Source organism: Coffea arabica, chromosome 2c, assembly GCF_036785885.1.
Source record: "Coffea arabica cultivar ET-39 chromosome 2c, Coffea Arabica ET-39 HiFi, whole genome shotgun sequence".
In the NCBI taxonomy this organism is placed as follows: Eukaryota; Viridiplantae; Streptophyta; class Magnoliopsida; order Gentianales; family Rubiaceae; genus Coffea; species Coffea arabica.
This window is the reverse complement of record NC_092312.1, coordinates 68,215,044-68,222,255: the sequence shown is the minus strand read 5'-3', so window position 1 is coordinate 68,222,255 and position 7,212 is coordinate 68,215,044. Positions and strand designations below refer to the sequence as shown.

The window sequence follows — 7,212 nt, the reverse complement described above, 5'->3', positions numbered from 1 at the left end:
CTACTTTTCTCCAAAAAAAAAAAAAAAAAAAAAAACCTTAGAACAAAAAATCAGTGCACTTTTACAATATAAACTAAGTATAGAACAATAATTTTCTGCAGCAAGATCTTCCAACACTCAAAAGTTACACTCCAGAATTCCGGATGAATTTGTTCCATAAGTGCTCAATCTTCAAATGAGCTTTCCAGCCATGTTGTCTAAGAGATGCTAAAAATTTAGATTAGTTCTATACAATGAGTTCTTACCTGCTAATACTTTCCTTCCAAAATTCTTGTATGCTATGTAGTCAAAACTTAAAAAAAAAAAGAAAAAAGACAAGGGACAAAAGAAGAGCTCACAAAAATCATTAACATCAGTGCCAATGGCTTCACTGACATTAACTATCCTGGAAACCTCACTATATTTTCAAAATATGCACTCACTTAGAAACCAAAAAGTTCAAAATTCAAACACCATATATGTAGTTCCCACTGATGCTTAAAACTAAACAATTTAGTATAACTTCATAGTCATATACTACAGTATAACATATTAAAAGGAGAAGAATGCTTCCTAAAGAAAAGACCAGATAACTGAATCATACAAAAAAAAAAAAAAAAATCTTAGTTCTTTCATCATCTCGACATTCATAAACAAACAAATAGGCTAACGAGAGTTTGGTAAATTTATTAGTTGGTCCAAAATCCTAGAAGGTTTTCTTGTGCATGGTCAAGAGCATAAGGTATATAAACTTGTTAAATCCTTATATGAATTTACTACGTAATGGCATAACAAAATGATCAAGTTATTCATAATAATGTCTTTTGGGTTCATGAATCTGGCAAGTGTGTTTATATAGCAAGTTCAAGGATGATAAATGTGTCATTATATGTTTATGTGTTGGATGACATGTTAACCATTAGATATTTCTCCCTCCCTTCAAAAAAGATTTATTAATTCTAGGCTATGAAAGCCTTAATGACATTTTTATGAGTACAATAAATTATAATACTGAATGCAGGCCTTCGTAGATATCGTAAAGTAAATCTGCAATACTATCTTGTCATTCGTTGTTTATTTTAGTTTTTGACATGTTAACCATTAAAATGACATTCCTCTTATATGTCTAAGAGGAATGTCAATGGATTGATATCTCCTTTTGATCACTTTTTTTATTAATTTTTTAATTATGACTTAATTATAAAATATTTTTCTATAAGTAGGTTTTATATTACAAATCACATATATTAAGAGATTATTTTGATTTTCAATACAATTCAAACTACATCATGCATTAAACTATTTTTTTTTTAAAAATTTCTTGACTTCTTTGTAACTGCTAGGAAATTTTTCAAGGTGTTAGTTACTTAACAAAATTCTTTTATTTGGTTGACTTTGATTAGAGTTAATTTACTCACATTCTTTGCCGTCCCAAACAACCTCGATGCAAAGAAATATGGACCAATATTGGATAACAATTTAGTTATTTTTTATCTACATTTTTTGGTTTAAAAATTTTATCTTATTTTATTGGTTAAATAGTTATTAAGAGTGCAAGAGAAATATTGTTAATTTTCAACTTTTAATAGGGACTGTGGGTGATGCATACTCAATATGTATGCATATTTTGGGAAAAAAAGTAAATAATGATCGAAAATTGTGTTGATAACAGAGAGTTAAAATAAATGCAATCCTCCAGTCAGGTTGATTCTTGCAACATTTAAAGCAAGGAATATAATTATAGAATAATAGAAATGGAAGGTGATGTATTGAAGCAACTTTGATTAGTGGGTTAGCTAACAGTAGTAGAGGACTAACATGGGAAGAGTGTGGCGGTAGTTAGGTAGAAGTGGAAAGTTTAGTAGATAAGATGTATATGAAATGATACTGAACATTGGAAGAGTCTATTCAGAAAAATAAATAATGACACTTATTTTTAACATCAAACCTGCTCAGGCTTTATACATAGAGATATTTAGTCTTGTCAAGCTTATAGTAGAGGTATGAAAGATCTCAGGGACGTTTTTGAAATCACCCTTGAAAGAAACAGTTTTGGAGTTAAGATGTAATTTGTTGAGTACTTTCTGAGCCAAAATAAAACTTGACCGAAAATTTGACGGAAAAGTAGTTAAAGTGCGATTTCGAGAAATAGTCATCTTCCCCTTCCCTTCGATGCAGTAGCAGATACAGTCACTCAAGTTCAATCACCGCTGCCAAATCCTTCCTTTTTTTTTTTTTGGCCTTTTCGCTCTGTTCATGATTACGGCCTTCTTTTTATTCAATTTAAACCCTCTGACAAGAAAAAGAAGGTCATAATCGATACCTTAAATAAAAAATCAAAAATTTTTTGAGCAACTGCCTCGTGCATCTCCCAACAAATTGAACACCCCATTCAGCCCAAGTATCCCCTTCAAAACAATTTTGAAAGCATCCATATCCAAAACTTGACTATGTTTGAATTGTACAGTTTTCTATCAAAAAAATTATATCATTTGTGGACGGATTTTTGGATCGTCTTTTCATTTCATATGCTTCAAATTATTATAGTATTTTTTTTTTATAAAAATTTTAAAAAATAATAATCCAAACGGACCTTAGTTTCACTGTGAGTTTATCGTTTCTGACTTGTATGTATATGGGTGACAAGACGGAGGAACTCAGAGGAGTAGGGGTTAAGCAGAAGAGGGAGAGTAAGGATAGAAGAGATGAATTGGGAAGTTTTGGAAATTTTTTCTTTAAAAAGTTTTACAGGTAGCCTATCCCAAAAACAGTAGTTGTTTTGTATTTTCTCACCAACAATGCGGCTTGTGTCCATACGATTTCAGCAGCATCCGTAACATAGGTAGAAAAGGGCAAAAAAAAAAAAAAAAAGCAAAGATTTCAGTGTCTTTCCTGTCTAGTACGTGATGCTTGTCGGAAACCTTTTCTTCCGTTTCATTCCCGTTTTATTGCGGCAATTATAAAACGAATGGAAAAAAGGTTAAAAGCTGCTACATTCAAGTTATAAGGCGGGTCCAACATTTTTTTGTTGATGGCCGGCGATAATGTAGCCGTCCACTTTTTAATAGCACAGTCAATTTCTTTTAAAATAACAAATTCATGCTTTGTTAAAAAGTGTACCCAACTTGTGACTATTGAGGGGTATAATTATTACATTTTAACAAAAATTTGGTGCGGAAATAAGAAAGTAACTATAGAAATAGTCATTTGTCTAGCTTGACTGTAAGACGGAGGTTCCCAAATAAAAAAAAAAAAAGAAGACGAAAGGTGGGGTACTTGAACCAGGCATTCCGCAAAATAGGCAAGTTGGCTAGAAAAGAAAAAGACAAATAGGTAGAAAGGAATTCATAATGGTACAAGAATGTTGATGATGCAAGTGTAGGTTGCTGGTTGATTTCCTCGCACAGGAATGTTGATACGATAATTCCTATTCTACATCTGATTGGCTAATCCTATTCTACACTTTCACCTGTTGATGAAATTTTCAGGACAGTCGTTTCCTAGTGAAATTTTTAAGAAAGTCTAGAGAAGAAATGCAAGTCAAGAGAATTTGATCCTTTGACTTATATCCAAGAAGAATCAAACTTGAAAAAGAAATGCAAGTCAAAAGATTTAATTCCTTGCACTGCGCCGCCCAAAGAGAACCTGAAACCTTTTCCTAATGACCAACTACTCTAGTAATAATTGATTGCCATGCAATACATGTATTATCATAATTTGCTGAGCACATATCAAGGTTTTTGACAAGGTGGGAGATTTACCCAAGACGGCAATTTCTACATTATTGTCTTTTGCTGGGGGGATTGCACAAGAAACTAGGCGAGGCGCAGGGAATGGCAAGTGTGAGGGCGGGGGAGCCATTTGGCAACGGGTCTCCTCCCAAACCGCTCCGGTGCCAGCCCTAAGCACAGAAAGTGAACATGTGTTAGTACTTGATGGTTAATTAACTTTTGTTTGATAAAACTAAATGATCTCCATTGGATCCTTAATAAAGCAACCAAAACAATTAAAGGGCCAAGTCTTACATTTTCTTATATTTTGGTTGCGTGGGTGGAAGCGGTCTTACATTCACTTGAAGGAAATTTCCTGTGTTTGGATGGGAGATTATTTGAAATATTATTTGAAATAATTACTATAATATTTTTTGTAATTTGATGTATGTGAGATAAAAATATAATTAGAAAGATAAAAAGGAGATTAAAAATTGTATTTGTGATGTAAGCAAATAATTTTCAACATTATTTGGCTATCCAAACACTAGTCTTTCACTTTGGTAATTGTCCAGTTTCAATTTAAAACAAACCTATCACACTTGAAGGATAAAGAAATTTCCTTGTTGATAATGCAAGTGTGGGTGCCGGTTGCTTTCCTCGTACAAGAATGTTGGCCCGCTGAAATTTAAATAAGCAAATGTCTTTTATCATGCAAGTACAGGTAGACCCTAGACTGTCGCTCTCTTAGGGTCATAATGGTTGTTTGTTGCAGTTTTTAGTGGATCTTTTATTTTTTTAAGTGGATTCTTCTTGAGTAAATGCAAAGTTAATAAATTCGTTGTTTATATATTTTCCATGACGACATTTAGTGGATCTTTTTCTTTTTCTAGCTCCCTCAAAATGATGAATACTGGTATCCCCGCCTCGATTAAGCAGAGAAACTGAGAAACCAACAACTAATACTACTATTGTCACTCAGGAAGTATTGTTCAAAAAGAAAATACTACTATTGCTAGCTCTGGTGCTGAGTTTTCTTTCTCCTTTACCCGCTCTGAAATTCGAGAGTCAGAGGAAGATCCCGGCAAAGAGATAGAGACATGGCCTCCACTCGTGTCGACTCCGTCTTGCATGATCTGGAGTTGCTCCAAAACCACCTCGAAAAACGTGATTCGTTTGAAACTGGATTTTCCAGCCTGCGTGAAGATTTTGAGGCTCTCAAGCTGAATCTGCTGTTCCTGAAACCAGTTCTTCTGTGTGCAAGAAACTGGAGCAACAACCAAAAAGTTCATTCAATTTCAAAAGCGCAGTCACAGCTTTGAAACTCGTCGTCTCTAATTTGCTGAGAAAAATCAAGTCCTTCAAGCAAGATATCATCGACATATACGAAACCTTGTCGAGCTGTAGCTCATCAGAGTCCGGCTCCTGCTTAAGAGACTATGAACTCGTGGACTTCATAGATTCTGTTCTGCATAATCTGGTCGGTCTTCTCAGCCGTCGGTATTTTGAGTCCATGGAAGGTTACAACAGTGCTTTGCACGCACATATTGAGGCCCTTGAAGACAAGTTTACATTCTTGAAAAATTTCACTGGCTTTGCCAAAATTCTGGGTGTGGAACAATGTGAGTTGGAAGATCTGTTGGCTCACGTTCAAGTTGTGGCTCTAAAAGCCGCACGCCTCTCTTACAAGTGTTTGTTTTACAAGAAAGATCTAGAGATGCATGATCCCAAGATGTGCTCCATAATCAGTGAACTACTGGGGAAGATTAAGCCTGTTGACCTCCAAGTTTATGAGACATATGTCAAAGTCCTTAAAGCTCCGAAATCCCCAGAATCTTTGCCTACCACGGAAACAGGTATGCACATACTGCGGGATTTTAATGACTCTCTCATAAGTAGTCTTTGGGAGCTACTATACTACCAGCTTCACAATTTCTGTGAAAGATCAAATGAAAGACTCTATGAGGGACTACGATTCTTGAGATGCACTCTAAATGAGCCGCAGGAGAATATGAATGAGCTAAATGATAAAATTGTAGCTGTTATTCGTGAGGCAGGAATTGTAATTTTCTCGCTCTTTTTGAATGAAGTGAAAGAAGTGGATGTTGACTCCTCAGTGGTCGGAGAATCTGCTGATTCTTGTGCAATGTTGGTCAACACGAACAACAGTGTTAAGCTCATTGTGGCTCAGCTAAGGGGTTCAAGCGTCTAAGGAAGTCTTCCTTCCGATCATAGCTTCAGAGGACAAGAAGTTCGCAAGACTACCCGTTTCAAGCCATCAAGAGGTAGAGTACCAATGACCGATGAATTTGTAGTTGGTTTCAAGGATGAGGCACAAAAAGTAATTGAACGACTCGTAAGTGGATCAGCAAAGCTGCAAATTGTTCCCATTGTGGGAATGCCAGGACTTGGCAAGACCACTCTAGCCAAAAAAGTTTACAATAGTCCCTCAGTTCGGGTTCACTTCCATATTCTTCTTTGGTGCTCTGTTTCTCAAGAATATAACATGAAGAATTTGTTAATTCAAATTTTATGCTGTGTGTATGGGGAGGTGAATGAACTCAAAGTTCTAAATGAAGATGATTTGGCATGTAAGCTCTATAAAACGTTAAAGAGGAAAAGGTATCTTATTGTTTTAGATGATGTCTAGGACATTGGGGTATGGCATGGCTTGAGCTTTTCATTCCCTGACGATAGGAAAGGAAGTCGAGTCCTAATTACAAGTCGAGAGTCTAACACGACTTCAGAGGTACAATTTGGTGCGGAACCTCACAATCTTCGCGTACTTACCAAAGAAGAGAGTTGGACATTATTGCAGTGGATGGTGTTTGTAAAGCCACGCTGTCCTCAAGAACTACGCATTCTTGGGAAGAAAATAGCAACAAATTGCAAGCGATTGCCTCTTACCATTGTCATCATAGCTGGAATTTTGTCAACTATAGAGGATTATGCTTGGAGCGAAGTTGCAGATAGTTTAACTTCAACCATTGTGTATGCTACAGACCAGTGCAAGAGTACATTGGAGCTGAGTTACAGGCACTTACCGCATTATTTGAAACGATGCCTTCTGTACTTCGGAGCATTTCGAGAAGATCAAGAAATTGAAACTGGGAAGTTGATGAGGCTATGGATTGCCGAAGGCTTTGTTTTTGCTGAAGGGCCTTTGCCGGATACAGAGACAAAGAGAATGGAGGATTTAGCAGAAGAAGACATGATGGATCTTATTGGCAGAAACCTAGTCATGGTTGCCAAAAAAAGACATATTGGTGGAGTCAAAACTTGTCGCATTCATGATCTATTACACGAGTTTTGTAAGGAAAAAGCCAAAGAAGAAAATATCCTACAGGTGTTGCGTGGCTATGGTGAACTTTCCACTTTTAATGAGCACCTCTACCTCGAGAGGTTGTCCATTTGGTCCAAGGTAGAGCATTTTAAGAAGTCAAGGCTATTCTGTCCACAAATACGTAGTCTACTATTGCTTAGTCAGATTGAAGAGTCTGATTCATTCATGGCTGATATGTAA

The 7,212-nt window shown here is 35.9% G+C and overlaps 1 protein-coding gene across 1 annotated transcript; it reads left to right on the top strand.

The window, feature by feature from the left end:
• Nucleotides 1-5,985: 5,985 nt before the first annotated feature.
• On the top strand, nucleotides 5,986-7,212 carry LOC140035768 (putative late blight resistance protein homolog R1B-17). The gene is made up of 2 exons (XM_072077138.1): nucleotides 5,986-6,311; nucleotides 6,387-7,212. The coding sequence occupies exons 1-2, from the start codon at nucleotides 5,986-5,988 to the stop codon at nucleotides 7,210-7,212; spliced, it is 1,152 nt and encodes a 383-aa protein (XP_071933239.1).